Source organism: Monodon monoceros, unplaced genomic scaffold (assembly GCF_005190385.1).
Source record: "Monodon monoceros isolate NGI ecotype Baffin Bay Population unplaced genomic scaffold, NGI_Narwhal_1 Super_Scaffold_2, whole genome shotgun sequence".
Taxonomy (NCBI): Eukaryota; Metazoa; Chordata; class Mammalia; order Artiodactyla; family Monodontidae; genus Monodon; species Monodon monoceros.
The window spans coordinates 98,331,024-98,358,953 of record NW_021703776.1 but is presented as its reverse complement, the minus strand read 5'-3'; the positions used below and the strand labels follow the sequence as shown (position 1 = coordinate 98,358,953).

General features: G+C 49.5%; 1 protein-coding gene across 2 annotated transcripts; it reads left to right on the top strand.

Annotated features, from left to right (window-relative positions):
* The first annotated feature begins 5,132 nt into the window (after positions 1–5,132).
* ZNF746 (zinc finger protein 746) lies at positions 5,133–27,120 on the top strand. Of its 2 annotated transcripts, none has more exons than XM_029234399.1 (7): positions 5,133–5,430; positions 8,374–8,673; positions 8,797–8,878; positions 9,877–9,990; positions 22,297–22,488; positions 22,978–23,103; positions 24,259–27,120. In XM_029234399.1, the coding sequence occupies exons 1-7, from the start codon at positions 5,407–5,409 to the stop codon at positions 25,308–25,310; spliced, it is 1,890 nt and encodes a 629-aa protein (XP_029090232.1). In that variant the 5' UTR covers positions 5,133–5,406; the 3' UTR covers positions 25,311–27,120. The 2 variants fall into 2 exon arrangements, with proteins under 2 accessions (XP_029090232.1, XP_029090231.1); XM_029234398.1 differs by having other exon boundaries at positions 24,256–27,120.
* Positions 27,121–27,930: the final 810 nt, after the last annotated feature.

Here is a 27,930-nt window from a genome sequence, read left to right as displayed (position 1 = left end):
GTTCAACAGAGAGAATTTAATACAGGGAATTGGTTAAATAGGTGCGGAGGAAATAAAACAGCAAAGAGAGAACTGCAAGGTAATGCAGAGATAATAACTCCAGGAAGCACCTCTCACTCCCTGTGCTGACAGAAGAAGGAAAGAGGTTGCAGTTATCAGAATGCAGAAGCTGGAGGGAGGGGCTCTGAAGAGTTGGGACTCAGACTTGTGAGGATGTGGCGCTGCCCAGCTGGTGCTGGTACCTCAGGAACTCAGAAGGCTGGTCTCCCAGAGACAGAGCACTGACGGTAAGGCTGGTCCTAGGAGTGCCAAACGAAAGCTGGGAATGAAAACCAATGCTGCCAGTGTGGAGGGACATGGCTAGGGCTACACTGACAGGAGCAAGCAGAGCAAAGCAAGTTCTGATCTGCTTTCCATTATTATAGATTACTTTGCATTTTCTAGTAGGTTATAAAAGTGGAATTATACAATATGCACTCTTTTTGTCTTGCTTCTTTCACTCAATATAACTGTTTTCAGATTTGCCCATGTTGTTGCATGTATCAATAGTTCACTCCTTTTACTACTCAGTAGTATTCTACGGTATGGATATATATATATTAAGTTTTGTTTACCCACTCACCGCTCACCCGTTAATGGTCATTTGTGTTACTTCCAGCATTTGGCTATGACAAATCAAGCTGCTGTGACATTCACATACAAATCTTTGGATACATGCTTTCACTTCTCTTGGGTATCTGTACATAGAACAGCTGGATCAAAGTGATTGTAGCATTTTACGTTCAACCAAGAGTGTATTCCCATCGGCAGTGGCTCCATGTCCTTGTCAACACTTGGTAGGGTCAGTCTTTTTAGTTTTAGATCTTCGAAGGGGTGTGCAATTGTAGGAGGGGGTTTTAATCTCATTGTGGTTTTAATTTGCATTTCTGTGAGGACTAATGATATTGAACGCCTTCACCTATGCTTGGAATAGCTGGAACTACTTCCCCAGAATCATTTCCTCGTAGAGGTTAGAGTTAGAGTTGGCCCAAATGAGAATTCGCATGATATTTGGGAGGTGGAAGTGAAGCAGCAGACACTGCTCTCTGAAAGTTGTTGCAGTTGGGTGTGTGACAGCCAGACACAGACACCAACAGATCCCAGCCTATCTGCAACCACCCCCGTCATGTCCAGCTTCTCTTCCCAACTGCGTGTCCATCAACAGGAGCCCCAGTGCCACCACCAGATACTTGGCTGAGGACCTACAGAAGTAGTAACTAAGCAGAAGTGTTGATTTCCTATCAACTTTTTCACCAGCCCCTTCATGATTCCCCTCCAGGGGTGGGATATGCTTGGCTCCCCAGATCCCTCTTCACCTCCGACTTTTCCACCTTGCCTTGCTTTAGGGAGGCTCATAAGTGACTGTTCTTTGATCCTCCAACTCCCCCTTCTGGACTGTTACTTCTCCCAGCTCATGATATAATTGTGTAAGGTCTTATTTCCATAATAATTGTTATTGTTCAGTAATACTTATAGTGATTCTGCTTCTCTGATGAATACTGACTGGCTCATCTCACTGCATTTATTTTTTTTTCACTTTTTCATGCATGTATGAAACTGCATGAATCATTCAGCCTTATGAATAATAAAAAATAATATACCTGTGTAATCTCACACCCAGATCAAGAAATAGAACATTATTCAGAGGTGGATGGAAATGAGATATAAGGGATGGAGTAGAGAATCGGTCTTCCCTGAGTGTACAATTTTATATAGCCTTGACTTTTGAATTGTTTTACATTTCAAAAAAATAACTCAAGTATGAAGAGGTGAAGCTGAAAATAAATATAAACAAAACCCCAAAACCTAATGTTGTATCACATCGGTAACATGACCACAAAGAAGAAAACACCCTTAGTGGTATATATTCTAAGGGGAGAAATAGATACTGAACTTTACCTAGGAAGCTGTTTTGGTGTAACTTACAAAACGTATGGTTTTGTTTTTAATATTTATTTATTTATTTTGGCTGCCTCGGGTTTTAGTTACAGCACATGGGGTCTTCGTTGCAGCATGCAGGATCTTTAGTTGCGGCATGCGGGCTCATAGTTACAGCACGCGAACTCTTAGTTGCGGCACGCATGCGGGATCTAGTTCCCTGACCAGGGATGGAACCCAGTCCCCCTACATTGGGAGTGTGGAGCCTTATGCACTGGACCACCAGGGAAGTCCCCCACAAAACTTACGTTTTTGAGAAATTGAGTAAATATACTGATATTTGGGGGAACAAGAGTTCTAATTGTGGGAGACAGGAGGTATAAATATGGAATGAAGATAGGCAAGGAAGAATTGTGGAGTTGGACTGGAATCATAAGTAGCTGTGTGAATACACAAGCACACAGCACACATACACACAAAGTACACACGTACATTTTCTAACTCTGCCCTCTGAAAAGGTTCTAGAAACAACATCTCAGTTGCAATGAGCACTCCTAATGCCCATATCGTGGTTATTAAATACCATTTAAAAGAACCAGAGGGACTTCCAGGTGGTGCAGTGGTTAAGAATCCTCCTGCCAATGCAAGGGACACGGGTTCGAGCCCTGGTCCGGGAAGATCCCACATGCTGTGGAGCAACAAAGCCTGAGCGCCACAACTCCTGAGCCTGCGCTCTAGAGTCCATGAGCCACAACTCCTGAGCCCGTGTGCCACAACTACTGATACCCGCGTGCCTAGAGCCCATGCTCGGCAATAAGAGAAGCCACCGCAGTGAGAAGCGTGCGCACCGCAATGAAGAGTAGCCCCCGCTCGCGGCAACTAGAGAAAGCCTGCATGCAGCAACGAAGACCCAACGCAGCCACAAATAAATAAATTAATTAAGAAAAAAAAAAAAAAGAACCAGAAACTTGGAGATTTGGCTGATTCCACAGCTGGGTAAGAAACCTAAAATGTGAACCATGGAACATTTTGTGCCAGACAGTAGGAACGTGCTCAAAAACTGATGGGATCGTGTCAACAGAACACAGGGCCAGCTTGAAGAGGCTCACCGCTAGCTAAATTTGGGACAATCTGAGCATCAAAACAAATGGAGGAATGTGTTATAGCTCATTAAATTAGAGAATCCATGAATCCATGTTAGTAGGTTTTTTTAAAAAAAAATTTTAGGTAGAGAAAGGAAAGCTTTACAAAATCTTTACCAACAAATCAACCAATAAATGTAAAAAGGGTAGAAATATAAAAATCTTCATTTTATGACCATCATTGTAAAAACTGACTTAGATAAGAGTTTCAGAGACCATCCCTTGTACCAGCTCTGTACCGAATTTTTAAAAATTGTAATTTTGTGAAGGTTTTTTTCTCAATATTCCCCAAATTGTACAAGCTTCAGGCCCACAAAACAGGGGTCCACCCTTGGTAGAGGAGATGTGTTATTTGGGAAGGAGAGATCACGTGGAAGAAGAGCTGGGGGGGGGAGGTAAAGGACCTCGGGGCAGATTCCAGAACATTCTCCTGTAGTGGAAGGGTCGACTTTGCATGCTCAGGAGTTTCCTCCAAAAGGCAAAAGGGTGCAGGGGCTCCAATCGAGAAATCCCTATCCCCTACCCTCAACCCCACATTTGAGAGGCAATCCCGGAGAGCTGGGTGTGGGGCGGAGGGGACATGAGAAAACAGCTGGGCTAGCATCAGTGAGAAAAAGAAAATCAGGCACTCGGAACAGACCTCTCGCAACCGTGTGAGTACAGCGTCGCCCCACCACCATGCCTGGGGAGAGTCCACTTTCATACCCAAAGAACGCATCCGGGATGACGCCCTTGCTGTACGTTCAGCCCAGGCTGATGAAGCGAAAACAAAGGGCACCTTAAGACCCCGGCGGCCAGACCCGAAGCCCAGCAGAGTACAGAGCACGAGGTGCGCAGGTCCCTCTTCAGCAGAGTCCCACTTAGAGGAAATTCTCAAAGGAAATGCATCTTCATGGCCACATGGGGGCGCCATTCAAAGGCTCCTTCCATCCGCCGGCCCCGGTTCGCCTCTTAAGTTTTCCGACTGATAAATTTATTTTTCTCTCCTTGTTTTAAAAATACTATTCTTGTTATTACAATATATTATAAAATATTACTGTTATTACGAAATTTTAAAAAATTAAGTTAGAAAATGTATAAAAATGGCTTGTGTTCTCACTGTTAAAGAAAACTACTTGACTATATGCTTCCAAACCTTCCAATGATAATATATGTAATCATTTTATATATATTATATATACAATATATATATAATATATATATAATAATATAATCATTCTGGACAGACTTCTCTTAAAATATCATGAACATCTTCCCATACAAAGTTCTTCACCAAAATAATTTTAGGTGATGGTATTGTGTTCCGTTGTCCATCCCATTAAAAATATATTTTATAGCTAACCCACACTTTATAGAAAGTTCTAAGTGGCTGCCTACAGGGATTTAGTGAGCTATATTCCTATTGTTGGAAGAATTTTTTCCATTTCAAATCAAAGGTAGACATGAGGTACAGCTGTCCAAGTAAGTAAACACACAAGAAGCCCAGATCGCCCCGCAGGACCTCAAGCAGCAGAGGCGACGTGGCGGGCGCCCCAGGGGAGAAGGCGCTGGTCTCCTGGGGTTCGCATGGGGAGGGGGGCGGCCGCCGTCGCCGTGGTCACCGGGGGCGGCCCGGTTCCCCCACTGGAGCGGGGAGATCCTTTTTCGTCACCGAGTCCCTCGGGGCGCGGGGGACCAAAGTCCGAGGCTCTCGCGGCCGGCGGCAGGTCTGGCGCTGAGTCCTGTCGGCGACTCAGCGCGCACCCGGCCGTGTTCGTTGGGCCTAGGGGTCGGGGACTCGGGCGATCGGGGTGTCGGCGGAGTGGCAGGCCAGTGGGTCGGTAAGATCAAGGGGCCAGGGGGATCGGCGGGCCGGTGGATCAGGGGCCGGGGGTTGGCAGGTCAGCGGCAGGGTGGGTCGGCGCGTCGGCGGGTCGGGGGTTCGGTGGGTCGGGAGGCCGGCGGGCCGGGCAGTGTCCGGGACTCGGCTGGCAGGCGGGTGGCACAGCGGCAACGGGCCGCCGGGCGGGGCTGGGCGGGGCGGGGCGGGCGCCGCGCCTGCCGTTCGCCTCTCCGGGCTGCAGGTGGGGCTGTGCGGCCGCGCTGCCTCCAGGAAGCCTCACGGGCCTGCGCCGGCTCCCAGGATGCAGTGTGGACCGGCCGGGCGCTGACGGCGGCGGCGCGTCTGCGGGCGGAGCGGCGCGGGCCGGCCAGCGAGGAGCGCGGCGACGCGGGTGGGGACAGCAGGGCCGGGCAGGCGCCGCCTGCGGAGAGGCCAGGGGCCGGCTAGCGTGGGGCCGCGCGGCGGCGGCGGCGGCGGCGGCGGCGGCGGCGACTTCCTCCGGGCCGAGCCGGACAGCGCAGGGCCATGGCCGAGGCGGCCGCGGCTCCGGTAAGGGCGGCCCACGCGCACGGACGTGCGGACTCGGGGCCCGGGCGGCCCGGGCCCAGCATACGGCGCCGCAGGCCCTAGGGAGGGACTCCGGGGGTCGGGCCGGGCCGCCGGGCCTGGGGCTCCAGCGAGCGGGACGCGGGGTCCGCCGGGGCCTAGGCACCCGCCGGCCAGGCCCCCCGTTCCGGGCCGAGCCTGAGCAGGGCGGGACCGGCCGTCCGCGCACCAGAGGCCGCCCCACGCCGAGTTCCTGCTGCCCTCCGGGGCTTCCTGCCCCCGCCCCATCCGCTGGCCCCCTCGTCTCCGCGCCCCCCACCCCGCGTCTCCTTTCTCTGCCCACCGCTCAGCCTTGCGTTCCGTTCCCCCCAGCTCCCCCCAGCGGCCTGGTGGCACCTGGGAGGCGTCCCGAGCGGCGGCGATTCCGCTGGCACCGAGGCCCCTCTGCGTGCCCGGCTCGCTCGGGGTCGGGGCGGAAGACAGCTGCTCTGGTTCGTAGAGGGACGCAGGCACGGCACCAGCCCTGTTAGGCGTGATTTTGTCCTCATAGGAAACCTAGGGGGTAGGCTCTGATTCTCTGTCATAAAAAAGAAAAACCCGAGGCCTAGAGAAGTTAACTTGCCCAGGATCGCACGGCTAGAAAAGGTGTGGAAAGACAGGGTCGCTCTGTGTGCTGGGACACACTGGCGCTTTGGGGGAAACAGGTACACTGGTGATGGTACAGCAAAGCAGAAGGAGGTGCGTGCACCTTCCTGGCCTGTGCTGCTGTGATTTGAGCTGGGCTTTTAGGGAAGGCTAGGATTTCATCAGGCTGAGCTGGACCCGTGGAGCTTTTCAGGTAGGGAGGAGGCTTGGACACAGACTGGCAGGCAGTGCCGGGCATGGTCAAGGAGGAGACAGAAGTCGTTTGCCTGGAAAAGATGGTTTTGGTAGGGAGGCACGGGGAGAGGAGGCTGCAGGGAGAGTTGGAAGGGGTTTGAAGGCCTGCCTGGACTTCATCCTATGGGTGGGGAGCCATTGAAGGATTTGGAGTTCTCTTCCCATCAGCTGTTCTCAAGCAAAGAGTTTCCGCTTCCCTGGCAGGAGTCTGAGGCCAGCCCCATCTTGTCCACCCACTATTCAGCGAGGAGCTGGGCTTGAGTAGAAACAGTCGCCACCTCTCACCAGATAGTGTGAAGGCCTCACACGAGGCTCCCTGGCCCCGTTAAAATGTAAGAAAACTGCATGTGCCTTATTTATAAGGTCGGAGTTTATGCAGATGCCCTTTTCCTGGAACACAAAGATTATAATAATGGCAGTCAGATGCTCTTGGAGGCTGAGTGGGATTTCTGGGGTTGGGGAGCTGGGCGATAAAGTGAAAGGACACTTCTGAAGCAAACGTTTAGAGGCTGGGGGTCGTATGTCTGGGATCGGTCAAGAGAGGAGGAGTGAGGGGAAGGGAAGAAACGTGGCCTCGCACCCAGGGGCAGGGCTGCGCCAGCCCAAGGTGCCAGCCCAGTACAGTCTTTGCAGCCTCAGAGCAGAGCCACCTACCTCCTGAGCAGGAATCCCACATCCAGTTGTTTCTCTGCCAGTCCAGCTCCTCTCCGTCCTTTGAGGCCCAGCTAAAGCCCTACCTTCTTCAGGTCAGAGGTCATCTGGTCCAGCTGCCTTCCAAACAACCACGAAATCCCTGATGCTCCATCCTTGCCAGTTTTTTCAGCCTCTGCTCGGACTCTCCTGTCGCTATTTGCTGAGGCACCCTCCCATGTTCTAGTTCTCAGTGGCTTCCTCTGAATGAAGCCACACTGGTTCCTACCAGTCGCTTTTCAGTTTTGCAGATAGCCACCAAACATTTGTTTAGGAATAGTTTTCAGAATGCTGTAAGGTACCATTGATCCTCGGGTGCTGCCAGAAGGTATAAATATCAGGGCTTCCTCTCTGACCCATGGGTCCTACCTTCAGATGTGGGTTGGGGGGGTCTAGTGGTCGAGCCCCACCCAAAGCAAAATGTGCCCTTGCCTCGGTGTCCCCAGCTGCCGGTCATCTAAGCCACGACTGAACTGTCCAGCGACAGGCAAGTCGGGGGGTGATGGTTTATGATTGCTGCAGCACATATAAAAGTCTCACCTTATGGCATATGCCTCACCTTCCTCACCAGTCTGTGAGGGGTGTCACTGATCCTGGGGCGGCGACAACGATGTCCGAGACCGTAATTCGCCCCTTGGGAAGGGTGGGAACAGTGAGAGAAAAAAGTCAGTCTCACAAGGGCAGGGGCTCGGGTTTTGTCAAAAAGTCTTAACTCTTGGCTGGGGGAGATTTGCAGTAATGGTGATTTTTAGTTTGAGGTGGGTGGTAATTGGACAAAATTAGATTGTCCTGCGGTGGAAAGGAATTAGTCATCAGACTTCCATGTTTATTAAAGAGACACGAGTTGCTTTTTAATAAAGCGGTTGGGCAGCGCTTGTGTTTGTGTTGTTTCCGTGAACCAGCTGTTTTTTTTGCTAGGTCACCATCAGTAGACAGATCCTGTGCAATTATGATGGGAGGCGCTGGCGGGGCTCTAGTAAATCTGCAGTTTACTATTTCTCCGTTAAGACACCCCAGCAGTGCGAAGTCACTGTTGATTTAGCAAAATTGCACCGAGCGCCTACCACGGGCCCCTCACTGTGCTGTGAAGAGATGCAGCACTGCCTTCAGAGAGCTTATAGAGGTGGATGCGGGAGGTTACTGTATAGGGCGGCGAGTGCCCTGATGGGGGTCTGCAAGGAGTGCTGCGGAGGCCTGGAGGCAGGGCACCCGCCCAGAGGAGCTGACCGCCAGGCCGAGATCTGGCGTGTGGCACAGGACATCCCCACTTCCCACACGTGCGCTGCCCCACTCAGCTCCCTGATGCCTCAGAGAGAGGGGCTCAAGGAACACGGCGGGCGGAATGATTGATGCTGGTCTCCTCTCTGTTTCTGCAAGATTTCTCCGTGGACAATGGCAGCTACAATTCAGGCCATGGAGAGGAAGATCGAATCGCAGGCTGCCCGCTTGCTTTCCCTAGAAGGTCGAACCGGGATGGCCGAGAAGAAGCTGGCCGACTGTGAGAAGACGGCCGTGGAGTTGGGGAACCAGCTGGAGGGCAAGTGGGCGGTGCTGGGGACCCTGCTGCAGGAGTACGGGCTGCTGCAGAGGCGGCTGGAGAACGTGGAGAATCTGCTGAGGAACAGGAACTTCTGGATCCTGAGGCTGCCCCCGGGCAGCAAGGGCGAGGCCCCCAAGGTAAGCCCTGGGCGCCGGGGGTGGGACAGCCCGTGCCCGTCAGCGTGCGGGTGAGCGTGCGTGACACTGTGGTTCCGGGTGCCCGTGACCTTTGATGATATGGCCGTGTATTTCTCTGAGCAGGAGTGGGGGAACCTGTCCGAGTGGCAGAAGGAGCTGTACAAGCACGTGATGCGGGGCAACTACGAGACGCTGGTCTCCCTGGGTAAGGCGTGAGACTCATTTCTTGGTTACGTGTGATTTGGGGAGACCTCAGCTTCTCTCTTCCTTCTGGTGGCTTTTGTCCTGAGGATATGTAAATCGCTGGGAACCTTGACCAGGCACGGTTATCGCCTCTTTTTCCTAAAGATGAGCCCTGGGTGACTGAGTCAAAGGCTGCCTTCTACTTGGTGAAGTTCACGGGGTGCCAGACCGGGAGGCATGGTGGCCCCTCTCCTAACCAGGCTCAGAGCACAGCCGTTTCTGTTCTCCTGCTGATACCTGGAGTGGAGAAGGCTCCCACTGCTCTCAGATCCAGTATGATCAACCCAGGTTTGAGAAGGACTTTTTCTCTCGCCTTCTCTCACTGAGACATGAGGCCTGACCGAGTGGCTCCTCTGGGTCGGTGGAGAATGTGGGCAGACCATGCTTCTCAGAGCCAGCGCTGCCTTCACACCTGGAGGCTTCCCCAGACCCTGGGCCTGCCGCTGCTCCCTTCAGGCAGTACCCCCAAGAAGGCCTGGACTGTTTCTTCTGGGCTTATTACCTCTTGGGATGGTATCTGTGTGACCCCAGGTCTGAAGGCAAAAAGGCATGGTTATGAGGCTGGGAGCGGGTGCGGGTGTGAGGTTCTATTTCAGTTTGCAGGAATGTACGGCTTCTTAACCTCGAGACCCTATACCAGAGTGTCTTCAGCTCAGCACTGCATCTTGGGCCAGATGAGGCTTTGTTTTGGGGGCCATCCTGTGCCTCATAGGATGTTCGGCAGTGTCCCTCTTCCCAGCAGATGCCAGTGGCACCTCTCTCCCAGCCCCCAGTCGTGACAACCAAAAATGTCTCAGACTTTGACAAATGTCCCCTAGGAGGCAAAATTGCCTATGGTTGGGAACCACTGCCCTTTACCAATCAAGAAATGTAGTTTCTAGGCCATCTTGGTTTCCCAGGCTGCCTGTCCCCAGCTCTGAACGGAACGTGGCAAAAGCTAACCCTTCTGTCTTTCCCCAGACTATGCCATCTCCAAGCCCGAGGTCCTCTCCCAGATTGAACAGGGGAAGGAGCCGTGCAGCTGGCGTCGCGCTGGCCCCAAGGTTCCAGATGTTCCTGTGGACCCAAGTCCAGGTGAGGGGTTGGGGGAAGGCTAGGGAGATAGCAGGCAATCAGATGGAAACAAAAGTAAAGGGCCAGGGAAGGTGTGACCTTCTTTCCAGGGAGAGCCAAGGAAAAACATCAATGTTTTTTTTTTGTTTGTTTTGGTTTTTTTTGCGGTACGCGGGCCTCTCACTGCTGTGGCCTCTCCCGCTGCGGAGCACAGGCTCCGGACGCGTAGGCTCAGAGGCCATGGCTCACGGGCCCAGCCGCTCTGCGGCATGTGGGATCCTCCTGGACCGGGGCATGAACCCATGTCCCCTGCATCGGCAGGAGGACTCTCAACCACTGCGCCACCAGGGAAGCCCAACATCAATGTTTTAAACCTGAGTTTTCTTATAGTTGAATTATGACCTATAGTCTGTTCAGCTAACACTCCAGGAATACTTCCCAGCGTGAAAACAGGCAACAAACCTAGTCTTTTAGGAAAGAGATGGTGCCAGTGGCTCAGCATTAGAGGAAGAAGGAGGGGGACACAGACAGGAAGGTAGAAGATAATAAAGACAAAATTTAATTCTTTCATAGCTTTACAAAGAGTCAGCCTTGCCTCCACCCGAGAACCAAATTTCACTTAAAACCATTAGTAATCACAGAACATTAACCCCTTAGCCATGTCTCAACATGGTTAGAGTCACTGATTTATTTAAAGGTGAATCTGGATACCCGATACTACGGTCTCAGATTTTCCTGGGCCAGTCAGCACGTTTGAAAGTTAAGGAAAGGACAGGTAGACACATGAGAAAAGCCAAATGGCTCACGGGAAGACCTTGCTGGGTTGGGCGTCAGCAACGGTCTGTCACTTACCAGGGAGACCCCGCCCCTGCAGGCTCAAGCCCACCTCCTCCCAAGACTCCTTGTTTGCACCACCTGCCTTGGGGCTTCCCTTCTGTCTGAACACCTAGGTTACTAAAAAGTCTTATATGTTTAATTTGTGATTCACAAAATGTGTCTTCCGTGTTTGCTGTGTCACTGCAGTTAGATTTTCCCTTTCCCCGGGGCAGGCCGTGTTCAGAAATCATTCACTAGTTTAGGTCAACAGGGACAGTGCTGAAAGCTAGAAATTGACTAAGAGCAGAGTGCTGTCTGGATGGAAAAGATAGTTATGACACGTGGGGCTGCCAGCGGCTTACCTTGGGTGGGAGGTTCCCCGTAGGTTTGTTTTATTGTATGTGGAGGCCTCCCTGGATGTAATAAATATACACGATAATGAGAGTGAATAGGGGCCTGGAAATGTGGTGGCTTCTGGCGAGTCCCTGCCCAGCCCTCCCCTCCGGCACTCAGAGCTCCCCTCTCGGGCCTTGAGCCCATCAGCGGGATCCCTGGGTGGCCCTCATCCCCGCCCACCTCGGTCCAAGAAGCCGGGACCCCTGGTCCACCCTCCCCAGCTCTGGGCTTTGTGCAGCCGCTCGTCAGACCTCCTCTCCCACTTCTCTTCAACCCCTAAATCCTCCCAACTGTGCTTGGGGAAGTGGGTGCTCAGCAAGGCCGCCAATCCTCAGGCTCCTCCCCAGCTGTCCACCCATTCTTGCCCGGCAGAGACCTGCTTCCTGCCCTTTCCTCACCCTCTTTCCCTGCCTGGAGGGCGCTGCTGTCACTGGGGTCGTTGCTCCTCAGTATAGCCTCTCCTGGTTTTCCTCCCACCTTTCCTTTGCTATTTCCTGCCGCCCTTTCTGATCTTTAAGCATTGGGGTGCCCTCAGCCCTCCTCCGCCTCTCTCTGCGCCCACACTCCGTCCTCCCGGTGGGCACTCCCATCGGGGCCTCTCCCCTGAATCCTGCACGCCCGCCGCCCGGTCTGTCTGCACGTGGACAGCTGCCGGACAGCCCGCTTGGAGCACGTGCCTCCCCGAGCTCCTTGTCTGCCCGTCAGAACCTGCTCCTCCCACAGGCTTCCCCACTGCAGTAGGAGCCCTCCGTCCTCCAGCTGCTGGCCCAGAACACAGGGGCCATCCCTGACCCTCTTTCACGCCCAGTCCCCCCCGTCGGGAAACCCTGCCAGCACTCCTCCAGACTCTCCTGCCCGTCCCCCTGCCCCCAGGCCCGTGGTTTCTTGCTTAGAGTATCGCAGGCACCTCCTGCCAGTCTCCCTGCTCCTGCCCTAATCCTCCAGAGTCTGCTCCCCACCCAGCAGCCAGAGTGACCCCTTTACAGCACAAGTCCTGCGTCCTTTGGCTCCCAACCCCTGCTGGCTTTCCATCGACTCACACAGCCGGGCTTCTCTCCCTCTGCTTGTCCCCCACTCGCTCACTTCCAGCCACACCGGCCTCCTTGCTGTTCCCGCAACACTCCAGGCTGGCCCAGTCTCCGACCCTTTGCACCTGGCAGTGCCCTCTGCCAGGAGTGCTCTTCAGATATTTCCTGGGCTCAACCCATTACCTCCTTCAGGTCTCTGCTGAAATATGACTTTCCCTAATCACCCTATTTAAAATGGCAGCCCCTCTCCCCACCCAGAGTTTCCAGTCTCCCTTTCCTACTTTGGTTTGTTCCATATCCGATATCATCTATTATGTATATTTCATATTTTAGATTATTATATATTTTATATTTATAGACTTTATATAGACATAGATATTACATATGTATAACTATAATATATTTCATATTTATAGATTATATATGTTTCCTTTGATAGATGTGTGTGTCTGGTCACCACCCTCACCTTCATTAGGATGTAAATTTCAAGAGGATGAGAACTTTTGTTTTGTTCATATAATCATTCTGGCCTCCTAGAACACTGCCTAGCACAGAGTAGGAATTTAATAAATATTTTTGAATGTATCCTGTGTTTCATAATTTAAATCGTGTGTGTGTATATATTTCTGATACAATTTAAATTCCTTTTTAGATCTCCCAGTCTCATTCCTCCCCAGGGTAGCCAGGTGTCCAGAAGTTGATGTTTGTCCTTTCTATCCACATTTTAAAACTTCTATTGTATACATATGTAGCCATAAACAATATATAATAATGGTTTTGTGTGTTTTGAAAAATCACGTGTCATCATCTCTATCACTCGGTATTCTGTGTTTCATACTTATCTCTGTTGATGCATATAAGTCAAGTTCGTTCATTTTAATGGATGCTCAGCATTCCAGAAGCAACTGTATTACAATTTTGTATCCATCCCTCCATTGAGTTGCACTTAAGCTGTTTCTAACTTTTCACTGTCACAGGTGGTACTGGAGTGAACATTCTTAAAGGTGTCTTTTTGTGTCCATGTGCTGATGTCTCTCTAGGGAATAGACCTGGAGGAGGAATCCCAGTGTGGAGGGCATGCCCGTCTGCACCTCTGCCGTTGCCAGATCACCCTCCCCATGGTCACACTGGCTTACATACTCCCCAGCAGTTAAGAGGACCTGCTTTCTTACTTCCTTGCCCACTTTTCAGAATTAGATGTTTGCTGATCTGATGGAAGTGAAATGGTACCTTGTTTTAATTTGCATTTCCCCAGTTGTTAGTGGAGCTGAGCATCTTCAGATGTTTATTTGGGTTCTGCTTCAATGAATTATCTTTTTGTTTTTCTCCTGTTGTTTCTCATTATCTTACTGATTCAGGTCTCTTTATATAGTTCTGGATACTGACGCTTTGTCTGTTATTTGCATTACAAATACCTTCTCCCAGTCTGTGGCAGGTCTCTTAACTTTGTAGTTCTTAGATAGAAGTTTTAATTTTTGGTAGAGTCATAAACACCAGTCTTTTCCTTTATGATCTGTGCTTTTTCTGTCTTAAAATATCCTTTCCTGCCTCACTCTAGTCTTGCTTTTTACATTTAAGTCTCTAATCCAACTAGAATGAATATTTGGGGAGGTTACAAGGGAGAATTTTTAAAAATTTTCCCCACAAGACATCTAGTTTTGCAGCAAAGTTGGCTGGAGACTCTCCCTTTTCTCCAATGATGTGTAATGCCCATTTGGTCACGAACCAGGTTTCCATACGTGCACGCGCCTTTCCTGGGCTCTTTACTGGTTTCTTTGGTCTCTGTCTATCTCTGCACCAATTCTCACTGTTCTAGTTTTCCTACTAAGCCTTGATATGTAGTAGACTAAGCTTTCCCTACTTGTTCTTCTAAACTTTTCTTGGCTATTCTTGGACCTTTGTTCTTCTAGATGAATTTCAGAATCTTTGTGTCAGGTTCTCAGAAATCCTGTTGGAATTTTGATTGGAATTGCATTTCTTTTGTAATTTCATTTCTGGAGAATTACTGTCATTGCAGTATTGAGCCCCCTTACCCACAGGAAGACTTTTTACTGAAGCCTTCTGTATGTGCCTGAATAGGACTTTACAGTTTTCTCCTGATCATTGTTGTTTCTATTGTGAATGAGATTTTTAAATTAATTACATGTTTTAAATAGTTGTTGCAGGTGTGCGGTAAAGCTGTTGACTTTGTTTAGTAAGAAAAACAATTTTCTCAACTCTCTTATTCTAATGACTAGTCAATTTAGATTCTTAGGTTCTTTACGTACACAATTGTGCTCTCCACAGATAGCACAAAAGTTATCTCTTCTTTTTAAATGTTCGTAACTTTATTTTTCTGGTTTAGCAGTGGGCCTACGACATGGTTAAATAGTAGCTGTGATAGCTGGCATCCTTGTCTGTGGGATACTTAAAGAGTTTCGGCATTTAGGATGATTTTTGCTGTAGACTTTTGAAGATACTGTTAGCTTAAAAGAAGTTTCCTTCCACTTCTGGCTACTGTTTTTTGTTTTTTGTTTTTTTTTTGCGGTACACGGGCCTCTCACTGCTGTGGCCTCTCCCGTTGCGGAGCACAGGCTCCGGACGCGCAGGCTCATCGGCCGTGGCTCACGGGCCCAGCCGCTCCGCGGCACGTGGGATCTTCCCAGACCGGGGCACAAACCCGTGTCCCCTGCATCGGCAGGCGGACTCTCAACCACTGCGCCACCAGGGAAGCCCCTGGCTACTGTTTTTAATCGTGAATAAATGTTATATTGTATCAAACGTTTGTTTTTGTTTTTTTAATATTATTTTATTTCTTTAATACATTTTACTTTGTATTATATGACATAAACAAGATACATACAGAATAAAATACATAACATAAAATACATAAAGTTTAGAGAACGATGGGTAAACACCCATATTCCCAACTCGCAGCATCAGAAATAGATCATAACCCGAACTATTTCCAAGACCCCACTGTCCCTCCCAGACCCCAGACCCCTCCCTTCCTCTCACAGATAAACGCAAAATTCAGACAGATGAGATCAGTCCCTTGCCTTTCCTTACATTTTTATTACCTATATATATATTCCTAAGTAACATTGTTTAACGTGTTTTTGAACTTTTTATGAATGAGATCATACCATACATACTCTTCTTTAACTTGCTGTTTTCATTTGACTTTGTTTTTGAGAGTCATCCATGTTGGTGTAGTATAGCTGTAGTCATTCCTTTTCATGATTTTCACTACTTTATAGTTTCTGTTTCATGAATATGACACAATGCACTTGTTCCTTCTGCTGTTGATGGGTGTTTGTGTTGTTTCTAACTTCTGCGCTTTCAGGAACAGTGCTGTGATGGAAATTCTTATGCACGTGTAAAAGTTTCTCTAGGTATAGACCCGGGTGTGAAACTGGTGGGTCCTAGGAAAGTGCATGCCCAGCTTTTCCTGGTAACGTCTCAGTGTGCTCTGAAGTGGTGGTGCCAGACAGCACCCACCAGCAGCGCCGGGGTCCCCGCTGCACCCCGCCCGTCCTCACCAGCCCTGGAAATGCCTCACATTTTAATTTCTGCCCATCTGGTGGGAGTGAACTGGTTTAAAATTTATAGTTTAAAATGTGCATTTTCCTAATTAATGAGATTGAATGTTATAGCCTGCGTTTATGGGCCACTCGTCTTTCCTCTTCTAGAAAATGCCTGTTTATGCCTTTTGTCCATCTTTCTTTTGTTTTCCCTTTACATATTGATTTGTAAGAGTTCTTTACTATTCTGAATATCAATTTTTTTGTGTGAGATATGTGTAAATCTTCTCCACTTATGGTATGCTTTGAAGAACAGATGCTTTTAATTTTAACTTACTTGGACTAATTTTTTACCTTTATGGTTTGTCCTTTTTATGTCTTAATTAAGAAATTTTCCCCTACCTCAAGGTCGTAGTACATCATCTTATATTTTCTTCTAAAATGCTCCCTTTCACGTTCAAGTTCTTAATCCATCTGGAACAGACTTTTATGGCCGTGGGAGGTTGGGACCCTAGTACTTTCTCACTGGCACTCTGGGTCTTCTTTTCCTTTGCTCTTTCAGGTAAACTCTCTAATTCCCTTATCAAATTCCATGAAAAATCCAGTTGGGATTGTGGTAGGAATTGCATTGATTCTATTAATCATTTTGGAGAGAACTGACCCCTACTATATTAGGGGTGAATATCGTTAAGTCACTCCATTTATCTCATCTCTAACGTCTCAGTGAAGTTTTTTAACTTTCTTCGAACAAGGGCTTGTACATTTTTTTCTTAGCTGTATTCCTCCGTCCTTTGCATTTTTTACATCGCTGTTGTCAGTGGTGCCTTTCTCTGTTTGTTGCTGGTGTGTGCTGGGGTCTTGGGGGCAGGGCACACCCTTCCCTGGTGCTTTTTCTCCTGTGACGGGGCTCAGTTATGTAACATCCCGTTCTCTCCCACCCAGTTAGGCACCCCACCAGGGGTGCCACCAGGGATGCACCTCATCGGGGAGTTTGGGAGCAAGGATTGGACAAGCACAGTCCTTGCCCAACCTTCTTCCCTTGGGCAGCTGGCTGCCTCCAGGGACAGGCAGCCTCTGCGGCTCTGCTGGGGAGAGCCTCCTTCACCATGGTCCAGGGTGACTTCCTGATCCAGGGTCAGTGCTGAGGGTCCCTCTTACATAAAAGCTGCATCCTCATTTATCAGTAATAAAAAGAGTTTACCCTCACCAGCCTTCCTCTTTTGTTTTATTTCTCTAATTGTTAAGATCCATGACAGGGAAGAAAAATGGTAATTGCCAGGCTCCCTTAAAACCCTGAGAGTGGACAAAAATGCAATTGTCTTTTATTTATCGATATTTCTATCTAGGAACCTTGCCAAAAGTCTCATTAGTACTGATACCTTTTCCAATAATTGTCTGAGGAGTCTCGGGTTTTCTGAAAAGATAATCATATCCCCTATGAGTAATAAGAATTTTTTGTTTCATTTCAAATCTTTATGATTTAGTTTTCTCTTGTTTTACTGTGCTGGCTGAGAACTCCCAGAAAATCCTTAAATAGAAGTGATGACAACAGGTATCTTATTGGTTCATGATGTTAAAGAAGATACTTTTTAACTTTTCACATTGAGTCTAATATTTGTTAAAAGTTTTTTGATCAGTGCTGTTTATCAGGTTAAAAGAGTTTTGTATATGCCTGGTCGACTAGATGTTTCTAACAGGAATCGCTGTTGAATTTTTATGGAATGCTATTTTGGTATCTATTGAGATGATTATATGATTTTTCTTCTTTAACCTGCTAGTATGGTAAATTATGTCATTTTCTCATGTTGAACCAACCTTGCAATTTTGGGAAAAAAACCTAACTTAGTCATGATCCTTTATATACATTGCTGGACTTAATATGCTAATTATTTTGTTTAGGATTTTTGAATCTTTGTTCATGAGTGAGACTGGCCTTTACTTTTCCTTTCTCAGACTGTCTTTGGCTGGTTTTGATATTAAAGATATGTTATGATGTATTCCCTCTGTTTTTATTTGCTCAGGGAGTTTGTGTAATATGGGGATTATCTATTCTTTGAATGTTTTTCTTTGTGGGGGAGATTTTTGTCTACTGATTTAAGTTCTTTAGTAGTTATAGGGCCTTCTTTATTCAGTTTTGGCAAGTTCTAGTTTTTCTAAGGAATTTGTTCATTTCCCCAGAGTTTTCAAATTTCTTGGAATAACGTTCATAATATTCTATTTTTTAATCTCAGCTACATCTATAATTATGTCCCTTTTTCATTCTTCATGTTGGTTATTGGTGCTTTCTCCTTTTCTCTTGATAATATTGCTAGGGACGTATTGGTTAATATCCTTTACGAAGAACCAACTTTTGCTTCTCTGTGTTCTTTGTTTCTTCTTTTATTAATTTATACTCTCATAGTATTTCCTTTCTTTTTATTTTTATTTTATTGCTTTTATTTTATTGTTGTTACTTTCTAACATCTTGCATTGACTGCTTGACCTATTAATTTTCAACCTGTTTCCTCTTTTTTAATATAAATATATGAGGCTACAAACTTTCCTCTAAGTACCATGTAGATGCAGACACACATTTTGATAATTTTTTCATTAGCATTGGGTTCCAAATAGCTTCCATTTTCATTGTGATTTGTCCTTAGAGCCTTGGATCATTTAGAAAGTATATATAGATATATATATATTTTTTTATTTTTAGTATGTATGGGGAGTTTGAGGACATCTGTTACTGATTTCTAACTTAATGGTGTTATAGTTAGAAAATAGATGTGTAAAATACTAATCTTTTAAAATTTATTGAAGTTGGTTTAATGGCCCAGAAAGTATTCATCTTTTCTTACTGTTTTGTATGGCTTGAGAAGCTTGTGTTTTCCCTGTCTTTAAGTTATGCTTATGTCCATTTGGTCATTTTGTTAATAGTGTTGTTCAGATCCTATAATCTTTGGCTGGCTTGGTTTTACCAGTTATGGAAAATGGTATATGTCAGTCCCCCACAGAGGAGGTGGATTTGTTCATTTCTCCTGGAGTTCTGTCAGTTTTGCTTTATTATTTTGAAGCTGTGTTATTAGATTTAAATCATAGGATTATTTTATCTTTCTGGTCGGTTTACCATCGTGCAGTGATTCTTTTTTATTTCTATGGGTATCTTTCTTTTTAAGTCTATTTCATCTGATATGGTATAACCACATCTTTTTGTTTTTAATTGTTTATTTGACTTAGCATATCTTTTATTGTCTCACACTGCTTTTGCATCCTTCTGTTTTAGGTGTGTCTCCTGTAAACAGCACGTAGCTGAGTTTCTTGTTTGTTTTTAGTCTGCTCATCTTTACGTGTGAAATGTCCAGAACAGTAGGCTCCAGCCACACGTGACTATCAAGCACTTAAAGGGATGAAATATGTCTAAATGAATACTCTGGATATATTTGGATATATTGGGTTAAAAAAAATATTGCTAAAATTATTTCACCTGTTTCTTTTTACTTTTCTAAGGTAGCTAGTATCAAACCTAAAATTAGATATGTGGCCCACCTTGATCTCTGTTGTACGGCGCTGGTCTAGATCATTGACATTGACCACGGCCACTAGGGTGTTTGGATTCTTAGCCACCATCTTAAATTGTGCTGTGAGACCTTAACCCTGCCTTTTCTGTATTTATTTTTTTTCCCACACCTCCCTTGAGAATGACTCATTTAGATTTTTTCCTCCTTAAACTGTTATTATTTTTAATTAGTTTGGAGGACCAGCCTGGGGTGTGTCAACTCCCAGGGGAGACTGTTCTCCCCACTCAGCTAAGACCAAAGGCCAGAATGGGCAGTTGCCTTTCACAGGGCAGGTTTTCACCTGTGTTTTATGTTTAGTGCACTGGGAACATTGCTCTTTGGTCCCAGGTTTATGTGTGTGGTGGTGGTGAGGGGTCTCCAGCCCAACCTTCCACCCTGCTTAAGCACCAGGCTTCTCACATCTATCTGCCCCAGGTGTGCACAGTCCATTGTAGCCCAGCAGTAGGGGAATGGGAGATGCCCTGCAGTTTACCGTGGCTGACTTAGGCTTTCTTAGAGGTCATCCATGCTTAAAAATTTGTGTGTTTTTATACTTTACCCATCATTTTTAGATACTCCATATTGAGAGGAGTTTCTCTGCACAGCTAGCCAGCCATATGCCAGAAATAGAAGAGTTGAATGCTGCTTCTGTGTCTGTTGAGATGACTATTGTTTTCTCCATTAACCTGTTTGTGAGTTGAGTTGTGTTACTGTATTGTCCAGGGGTAGTTTATCCTCGAGTTCTCAGGAGAAACACAGTTTGTTCATAATGTACTGTCTCTTCTTCTTTTTGGAAAACATGTTACTGGATTTGATTTCTGTTTCTCTCATTTAGAACCTTTGCATACCTGTTCATAAATGATCATTTTATAAATTTTTTCCTATACTGTTCTCTAGTTTGTGCAATGAGAATTATACTGGCCTCATTTTGACAGCTATTTTCCCTGTCAAATATTGAAAATATTATCTTCTGACATCGTACTTGCTGATAGAAGTCTGCTTTCAGTCTGAATGTCATTCTTTTCTCTCTGGTGCCTTTTAAGATTTTCTCTTTGTCTTTGCTGTTCCATATCACATGAATATTGTCTAGGTTTATATTCTTTTTTATCCCCTACTTAGGAAGTGGTGTTTTCCTTCAAACCATGGGCTCACCATGCCTTCAGTTTTGGAAAATTCTCAGCCGTTATTTCTTTACCTGTTGCCACGTATCTATTTCTTATTCCCTCCTTCTGGGATTTCTGCCAGCATATGTTGGAACTTTTCGTTTAATCCTCCGTGTCTCAACTTCTCTTTCATATTTTCATTTCTTTATCTCTCAGTGTTGTACTCTGGATTGTTTCCCCAGATCCATCTTCTAAGTCACTAATTTTCTCTGCAACTGTGTTCATTCTGTTGTTAAGCCAGCCATTGTATTTTTTATTTCCATGACTGTTTTTGTCATTTCTAGAATGTCTATTTGGTTCTCTTTCACATCTGCCTTTTAAAAAATAATTTCCCGTTCTTGCCTTACAGATTCTGTTCCTTCCTTTATTTCTTTGAATATTTTAAACATACTTATGCTACTGTATCCTTCAGCCTATTCCTTTTCTGTAGTTTGCGGGAGTGAGTTCTGCCATGGCTCTCATGCCGTTTGGCTCCTCTTCTGGTTTGTAAGTTTAGCCTTTTAGTAGGGGCCTCTTAAGGCCTGCCTTGTGGGTGTGCCCCTATGGGCAGGTTTGCATTTGCCTGTTTGGGGCCCTCCTGGGTTGCCGTGGTTCTCAGCCAATTTTTATGTGAATTTCTCAACTTTTCTCAGCTGCACCACATGGTTAGTGTGAAGTTAGTGTGGACGCGGGTATCTAATTTATTATGGGTGGCTTTTCCATCCATGGCCCTGGACAAGACGCAGCTTCCTTATTGTGCCCCTACGTGGGTGGGGTTTTAGTCCCCATCTACCTACCTGATGGGACAGAGCCTCATGGCTCCTGGCTGATGCAGGCAGCTCAGCTCTGCTCTCACCTCACTCGGACATCAAAGCCCTGCCCCTAAGGCCTGCATCCTGTTTCAACAGCTCTGCTTGGTTCCTGCTCAAACTCTTGATTTGACTTTGTGTTTTTTCTTTGATTCTTTTTTTTCTTTTTAATTTTTTTTTTTTCCGTACGCGGGCCTCTCACCGCCGTGGCCTCTCCCGCTGCGGAGCACAGGCTCCAGACGCGCAGGCCCAGCGGCCATGGCCCACGGGCCCAGCCGCTCCGTGGCATGTGGGATCCTCCCGGACCGGGGCACGAACCCGCGCCCCCTGCATTGGCAGGCGGACTCTCAGCCACTGCGCCACCAGGGAAGCCCTTTTCTTTGATTCTTATATCTGGAATCTTTCTTTTGTGCTCACGTAAATACATGTGCAGGGGTAAGGTTTTGGGGACGGGGTAGATTTTATCTAGCATTTCTGTGTTGAAAGTGAGAGCAGGACCTCCCTAGGGCAGCACAGTCTTGCCCATGGACCAGAGATCCAGCCCTGAGAATGCGGGTTTTTTTGTTTTATTTATTTATTTATTTATTTTTGGTTAGGTTGGGTTTCTGTTGCTGCGCGCGGGCTTTCTCTAGTTGCGGTACGCGGGCTTCTCATTGCGGTGGCTTCTCTTGCTGCAGAGCACGGCCTCTAGGCGCACGGGCTTCAGTGGTTGTGGCTCGCGGGCTCTAGAGCGCAGGCTCAGTAGCTGTGGCGCACGGGCTTAGTTGCTCTGCGGCATGTGGGATCTTCCCAGACCAGGGCTTGAACCCGTGTCCCCCGCATTGGCAGGCGGATTCTTAACCACTGCACCACCAGGGAAGTCCAAGAATGCGTTTCGTATTCCTCACTTTTCCCTGCCTGACCCGTGTGCTCAGTACCATGTGACCACATGCTTTGCCTGGAAGACCCTGCAGTCCCTGTTTGAGCTCTTGCCTTCCCTTTCCACCAGGCTCTTTTGCTGTTTGACCTTTGCAAGGCCCCGTGTGCCTTTCCTTGGCTGGATGTGTGTCCGCCCCAGGGCCCCTGATGCTGTCACTCACGCACTGTCTTTTTCTCAGGCTCAGGGCCCCCCGTTCCTGCCCCTGACCTCTTGATGCAGATCAAGCAGGAAGGGGAGCTCCAGCTCCAGGAGCAGCAGGCTCTAGGCGTGGAGGCGTGGGCAGCCGGACAGCCAGATATCGGGGAGGAGCCGTGGGGCCTCAGCCAGCTGGACTCCGGAGCAGGAGACGTCTCTACCGACGCTGCCTCTGGTGAGTGGCTGAGGCTGGGAGCAGACAGCAGGAACCAGATGCAGGGACTGAGGGCAGGACCTGGGAGAAGAAGTTCCTGCAAGCATTGCGGGGGGCTGTGGGCTCTGGCCTGACGAGTTTATCCCACCTTATGGCAGGGGTTGCCCCGAAGGACATCTTGCTGGTCCCTCTGGGTTCCATGATGCTCTTGTCCTGGTATTGCTCCACCTCACTCTTGCCGGCCCCCTCCTGGTCTTCTTGCCCCAGCACTGGACATTTAAATCACCAGCTGCCTCCTATTAAAGAGGGGCTGTATGACAAGAGTGTGACGTCTGAGCTTCCTGGTGCCTCAGAGAAGGGGACAGAAGCAAACTGGTTCAGGAGAGGTGGGGTCGTTGTGCTCGGGCAGGAGAGTCACCAGTGGGGTCTCGGGGCAGCTGCTCCGCCTCTCCCACGGGGTCTGCCCGCTTCTTTCCCTAACCCACTGGCTCTCCTCTCTCTTCACTGCAGGCGTCCACTCCAACTTCTCAACCACTATCCCGCCCACCTCCTGGCAGGCGGATCTCCCCCCTCACCATCCCTCCTCCGCCTGCTCAGACGGGACGCTGAAGCTCAGCACGGCCGCCTCCACGGAAGGTACGGAGTGCAGAGGGAGGACTGGGAGGGCTCATGTCTGGCCCGGAGGCTGCCTCAGCCGTGGCCCCTGGTGGTCCAGCCAGCAGGCATTTAGGTGCCGGTGATGTGAACACTCTGTACAGTCTGTCCCTTTTCTCCTTCTAGATTCTTAGGCTTGAACAGTCTTTCTTGAGACGGTCCATTTTCCCACAGTTCCTTTCTTGTGTTAACCAGTCAATCCTGACAAGCTGAACCCTTAAGAGGATGTACCTCTTGCCCAGACTCAGCAACCCTGGCTCCTCTCTGACCTGGAAAAACCCAAACCCACCTAGAACCGCTTCTTAGATATCAGCACTACCAAAGACAGGTGTCCACAGGCCCGAATTGGGAGGAACTGCCTCATTTATGTATTAGTTTTCTACTCTGTCTTGAAAGGCAGTTGTCTGTTACTTTAAGTAATAATTTCTGTCATATTTTGGCACCCCAAAATTGCTAAAAGCCTAGATCCCTGATATAAAACTCTAGGGCATGAAATTCAAGTACATTTACATAAAATCCAACACATTTTTACTACTACGCTAATATTTTTATCATTAGCTAGCTGGCTACATTTACTGAATGCTTAATGCATGCAAAACAGCATGCTGAGTGCTTTCACATGTGCTGTGTGGTTTAAACTTCATGCAACCCTGTGGAACAGGGTATTCACAGAGGAGCTTGCCTGAGGTCACTGCTGCTCCGTGGGGAGCCACGTTCCAGTCTCAGATAAACCTGAGCCCAGCTCTGTGCTTTTGCCCCTCGGGTGCATTGCCACCAGTGGTCAGAGCTCCTTCCTTGGCATAACTTCATGATTAGCCTTAAGAGCCAAAGTGAAAATGGAACGCGGTGAGCAGATGCAATGGTTGCTCTCCTGGGGTGAAGGTTCTAGAACAAGGGGAACAGATAGGTTGGTTGCTTTACCTGTGGTGAAGGTCTGGAACACGATGTCCTCACCCACAGTTTGAGGCAGCCACCTGACCACCTGGGGCATCTCTGCTGAAATAGTTGGATCCGGAGGCTTCGAGACTAGGGCTCAGAGTGGCCGTAGTTGGGCCAAATGTCCCGATGAAAGATCTTCCCTTTGTGAGCGGGGAGGGGACAGAATGATTCCTGGTCTTTCTGTCTCTTTCTCAGCAGATGTAAAGATTGTGATAAAAACCGAAGTCCAGGAAGAGGAGGTAGTGGCCACACCGGTGCATCCTACTGACCTAGAAGCCCACGCGACCCTGTTCGGACCAGGCCAAGCCACAAGGTTCTTCCCTAGTCCTGTACAGGAAGGAGCCTGGGAGAGCCAGGGCAGCTCCTTCCCCAGCCAGGACCCCGTGCTGGGGCTGAGAGAGCCCGCCCGGCCCGAGCGTGAGCTGGGCGAGCCCAGCCCCGCGGTGACCCAGGACGAGACCCCTCCAGGGGACTGGCTCTTCGGGGGGGTCCGGTGGGGCTGGAATTTCAGGTGTAAGCCTCCCGCGGGCCTGAACCCGAGGACCGGGCCTGAGGGTCTGACCTACTCCTCGCCCGACAACGGAGAGGCCGTGCTGGACCCCGGCCAGGCCCCGAGACCCTTCAGCGACCCCTGCAAGTACCCCGGCCGGACCAAAGGCTTCGGCCACAAGCCGGGCCTGAAGAAACACCCGGCGGCCCCCCCGGGGGGGCGGCCGTTCACGTGCGCCGCATGCGGGAAGAGCTTCCAGCTGCAGGTCAGCCTGAGCGCGCACCAGCGCAGCTGCGGGGGGCTGCCCGACGGGGCGCCGGGGGCGGCGGGCGGCGCGCGGGACGGCAGCGGCCTGCGGTGCGGCGAGTGTGGCCGCTGCTTCACGCGGCCGGCGCACCTCATCCGGCACCGCATGCTGCACACGGGCGAGCGGCCCTTCCCCTGCACCGAGTGCGAGAAGCGCTTCACCGAGCGCTCCAAGCTCATCGACCACTACCGCACGCACACGGGCGTGCGGCCCTTCACCTGCACCGTGTGCGGCAAGAGCTTCATCCGCAAGGACCACCTCCGCAAGCACCAGCGCAACCACGCGGCAGGCGCCAAGCCGGCCCGGGGCCAGCCCCTGCCGCCGCTGCCTGCCGTGCCCCCCGACCCCTTCAAGAGCCCCGCCTCCAAAGGACCCTTGGCCTCCACGGACCTCGTGACCGACTGGACTTGTGGCCTGAGTGTCCTGGGACCCACCGACGGCGGGGACCTGTGAGGCCCCCGCGGGCGACCCCCGCAGGCCCAAGTGTAAAGAGGCGCTTCTCCAGACAGCAGGGCGGTGCGAAAAGCTTCGAGGCGGGACGGAGCCTGGGGGAGAGCCAGATTCCCAGTTGCTGAACCGATCACTGGAGCGGGAGAAACTACCAGACAACGCAGCTCCCACCTCTAAACAAAGTAGAATTCTCTGATTGTGAAACTGAGCAGCATAGAATTTTAAGTAATTTAATTACGAAACTTTTTTTTTTTCTAATTCTTGAAGAAAAAGCCGTTAAATAGTAGTAGCAGCAGTTTAAACTTCGTAGCGTACCTTTGGTTTCTGGAGTGCGTGTGTGTGCTGTGGGCTGTGTCCTTACCAAGTCTGACAGAGGGTGCGACGGAAGCTTGGCTGGCCGGGGACGCGGGTGAGGAGGGCCCTGGACCTCCCTGGCCTCAGTGACCCCTAGGGATGGGCCGGTCTCTGCACACAGCCCCAGGGGAGCAGAGACTGGGCTCTGCCCAGGGCCAGGCTGGGAAGTAAGGCCAGCCGGGCGCCGTGGAAGCCCAGCCTCAGCTCGCGGGCAGGAGGACTGAGGAGCAGTAGCCCAGCGTGTCTCAGCACCTGCCTCTCATCTGCGAAGGCTCTGCGCCAAGTGCCCGCCGTGCGCAGGCGCCCTGCCACTCCCCCCACCCCGCCCCACGGCTCCTGGGCCTCGAAAAGGAGAGCTGTCCGGAAGCACCGTTAGGGATGCAGGCGTGAGGCAGGGGCTGCAGAAGCAGGGCCGGGAACAGAGCCTCACCTGCCGACCCCCACAGGGGAGGGGCTGCCCTCTGCTCCTGCCAGATGCTCGTTTCCTTTTCTCTTGGTGTGGTGTGTGTTCTCGCTGTCCAGATGCTTTCACACGGAACCTCATTTGATCGTTACTGTGCCCTAGTGAAGCACGCCGGACGAGCATCCTTTCCTGTGAGAGATGAGGCAATAAGCTACTCAGAGGGGACCCATCTCAGCCTCGCACCCCGTGTGCACGATGAGTGCAGACACTTGGGAAGAGGCTCAGGTCAGACTTGGCTCATCCTTCTGGAGCATCAGTTTGGGGGAGGAAAGCTTTTCATTTTGCCCTCTTAGAAGATTTGCCCCACATCTGCCTGAGCAAAATCATCAGGCCTCAAGCTTTAGCCAAGTGGCGGCCTTGGTGGCCGATGGGCGCTCACCCCCGGGAGGGGTCGGGGCTGAGGGGCTGGGCCAGGGGCAGGGCTTGCTCGTTCCCTGGCTGACATCTTGCAGGTGGAATTAGAAATGGGCCAAGGTTTCTTGATTCCACCCCAATGCTGTCTCTGCCACACGAGTATCCATTCCCGTTTTGTTGAAGCAGACGCTGGTTCCTTGTCCTCTGGGGAACTTGTTTCCCGAGGGGGGGAGACCATCACTTCTGTTCATTCAGCTCCCTTGTGCATACTTTTATTAGGCAATAGACTAGTTAAGAAGATTGTTTCTATGTACTGTATATTTTGTACCAGTTTACACTTCTAATATTGATATAACTGATATTTTGAGAAACAAATGAAGAGGAGACCTCCTGTTAAAATAAAACCTAACCAGCACCGAGGCGGTTTGGTGGGTCCTGTTCTTAGACCCGCGTCTTTGGCGCTGGCGCCACTACATGCATCCCCCGCGGCAGCGGTGCAGTCGGCTTTCTCTGCCCTCCTCAGGGTGGCCTTGGACCCAGGGAGGCAGCTGTCCCTGAGAGCTGGGATGGGAGAATCCAGAGAAGTTTGACTCTGTGGATATAAAACCGACACCTGGAGGGAAAATAAAACCACATCCAGTCACCTCGCTTCAGAATATAGTCATGGTTTTTGTCATTTAGTTTAATATGAGATCATGTACATGAAGATAGGAAGAAAAAATTGCAGGGTGTCAAAGAAAAACTGAAGCTGGATGTTTTCTCTTTGCATCTTTTCTTGGCTGGACAGAGGCCAAGAAAGGATCTGGGATGCCTGCAGTGGCTGTAACCCTGGTCTTGGAGTGAAATCCCTCCACTGGCATTTGAGTCAGGCCAGCTGACACCCATATTCCCACCAACTAGGGTTAACACTTGTTAACATTCCATCTCATGTTTTGTTTTCAGTCTCTTTTGTTTAGATTGTTGTCTTTTTAAGAAAATGAAAATGTAAAAAATTTAAAAATCCACTCGAATTTGCCACAGAAGGCGTGGGAGTGGGACGCGGAGAAGGAAGGGGAGTGGCTCTCATCCAGGCCCATCGTGAGATGGCGGGCACAGGCCATGGCGTCTCATTCCTTCTCAGCAGCCCTGACCTCTCTGCTGTGCTTCTGGCCCACCGCCCCCACTGGACATGCCTCTCGTGCTTGGAAGCCAACCGGGATGCATGTGGTGTCTCCACCACCACACCCTCGCTCGTCCTCACATGCATTCTCACGCCCTCATGCTGCCTGCGTGTCACGCCAGAACCCCATCCGAGGCCCAGGAAAGGATGACTCCTAAGGTCTGGCTCAGGTGCTCTCCAAGACAGAGGGCATGGGAGGAAAGGCTTTAGGCAGTGGGGAGGGGGAGGCTGAGGTCCGTCTCAGACATCCAGCAGGGGTGCCCAATCAGTGAGGGAGACCAGACAAGCACTGT